This window comes from Drosophila ananassae, chromosome 3L (assembly GCF_017639315.1).
Source record: "Drosophila ananassae strain 14024-0371.13 chromosome 3L, ASM1763931v2, whole genome shotgun sequence".
NCBI lineage: Eukaryota > Metazoa > Arthropoda > Insecta > Diptera > Drosophilidae > Drosophila > Drosophila ananassae.
This window is the reverse complement of record NC_057929.1, coordinates 11,789,753-11,791,697: the sequence shown is the minus strand read 5'-3', so window position 1 is coordinate 11,791,697 and position 1,945 is coordinate 11,789,753. Positions and strand designations below refer to the sequence as shown.

The 1,945-nt window shown below is 56.0% G+C and overlaps 1 protein-coding gene across 1 annotated transcript; it reads right to left on the bottom strand.

Annotated features, from left to right (window-relative positions):
- Positions 1–350: 350 nt before the first annotated feature.
- On the bottom strand, positions 351–1,695 carry LOC6496148 (protein Rae1). The gene is made up of 2 exons (XM_001960298.4): positions 1,151–1,695; positions 351–1,098 (listed from the first exon to the last, which is right to left on the bottom strand). The coding sequence occupies exons 1-2, from the start codon at positions 1,610–1,612 to the stop codon at positions 430–432; spliced, it is 1,131 nt and encodes a 376-aa protein (XP_001960334.2). The 5' UTR covers positions 1,613–1,695; the 3' UTR covers positions 351–429.
- Positions 1,696–1,945: the final 250 nt, after the last annotated feature.

Here is a 1,945-nt window from a genome sequence, read left to right as displayed (position 1 = left end):
GTGGAAAATTAATCTCATGCAAGCTCATTATGAGCATTAGTTTCGACTGTTTGTTAATTGTCGCCAAAATGCCAAACAGGCAAACTGGCAAACTGGGAAACTGGCAAACGGGAAACGGAAGACGGGAAGCAGGCTGCCAGCAGGTTCGGCTTCAGGAAGCCGGCATAAGCTGCATGTGGAATTGGCTGTCATATTTCAATCAAACTTGAGCCGACACAAAGCTAACCTAATTGCGATCGCTAATGGGGTGGCAATTGCGGCTTTCGGGGTGGCAAGCTGTCTTAGCCATAAACTCGAAGATTTCATTAAGAAACGCCACGTTCGGGCCATTAAATGAACCATGTTATGAGTGCATTGGAACGACAATATAATTTGAAAGCATGGCCGAGGTAATCTCTTTTAAAAAAGTATCCAAAATTCCATTTTTTCTCACACCTCACACAGTCCCCACTCCCTTTGTCGGGACGGGAGGTCCGGGTCGACCATCGATTTGAGGAAAATCTGCGGCAAGACCTTTGGATCGAAGTACTCGTGCCCCATGGACCAGTCGTAGCCCACGGCGTAGGCGAAGATGTCGCCGTGCGCGTCGAAGGCGCACTTGGTGAGGGGCTGGTCGCACAGGGAGCTCCGCTTGAGCCGGCACCGGGTGCTGTGGTCCCAGAACTGGTACTGGCCGTCCGATCCCACCGTGGCCAAGACCGTGCTGCCGGGCTGGAAGCTCAGGTCGTTGACCGCGTACGCGTTGTGGACGTTGTGAATCAGGTCCAGGTCGACGTGGCATTTGAGGTTGAAGTCCCTGTTCCGGTTCAGCAGGTGCTGGAAGTTCACCCAGCCGTCGGTCCGGCTCACGGCCCACGCCATACCGTCCTCGCCCTGACCCATCTTGTGGATGGCCAGCGCTCGCACCTGGCTACTTATCGAGCCGCTGCGCATCAGGTCGTAGCGACACCTCTCCACGGGCCCGTTCTCCAGGGAGATGACTGTCACAGTGTTGTCGGCACATGCCACCGCCGCCAGGGGATGGCACACGTCCGCTGCATAGCTGCGCTCCGGGAGTGGCAGGCTGGCTGCCAACGAGGACATCCGCGGATCCCAAAACTGTAACAGGAAATGGTGTCATAACAGCTTCTAAGCCGAGGAGCTGGCTCACCTTGACGGTCTTGTCCCAGGAGGTGGTCATCAGGTAGGAGGTCACCGATCCCGCCACCAAGTGGCAGCTACGCACTCCCTTTTCGTGGCTCCCCACCTGCGTCACCTTGTCCGTCATCAGATCCCACGCCAGGAGTTTCCCCTCGCAGTCGCCCACGTAGATCCTGGTGCCGTCCTCGTTCCAGGAGGTGTCCAGCGGAGGACTGCTGAGCTTCGTCATGGCCTTGGGAATGGCCACGCACTCGTCCCGGTCGATGCGCCAAAAGCGAACCGTCTCATCCCAGCTGGCAGCCGACAGGCCCAGGAAGGGGCAGGACTTCCCGGAGAACCGCAGAGCACTCACCGAGTCCGAGGGCGCTCCGGCGAGCTCGTAGTCCTTGACCTCATCGCCGAACCGCTTGCCCCGCAACCAACAGTTGCGCGCGGGGCCACGGCTGACGTTGAATCTCACCATTGTGCTCATTAAAGTTTAGTAAAATATAATTAGTACAAAAGGGTTGTGTATGGTGTGATGTGGTGTGTTCGACTGTGAGTTCCGGGTGTCCCAGCCCGAACGGTTGCTGTGTTCCAGTTCACATCTCTCATGGCTTAATTGTTTGAAAAACCTCAGCGTTTGATGCGTGGGATTATCAAGTATGTATGCTGATTTTGGAACTAACCCAGTCGTGTTCCCCAACCCCGCCACAGCCCACCCGCCCACTCTCGGAAATAAAAGCCCTCCAACCGTTTGTCTGTCCTTTGTTTTCGGGGATTTTGTGGGGCAGCTGGAGCTGCTCGCCGAACAAAGCGAAAAAAA

Bases quoted from the DNA above. Each gene is read 5' to 3' on its own strand.
- LOC6496148 (XM_001960298.4), bottom strand. From the start codon at position 1,612: ATGAGCACAATGGTGAGATTCAACGTCAGCCGTGGCCCCGCGCGCAAC. The intron at 1,099-1,150 runs GTGAGCCAGCTC...TTCCTGTTACAG, and splicing joins CCTGGGACAAGACCGTCAAG to TTTTGGGATCCGCGGATGTC.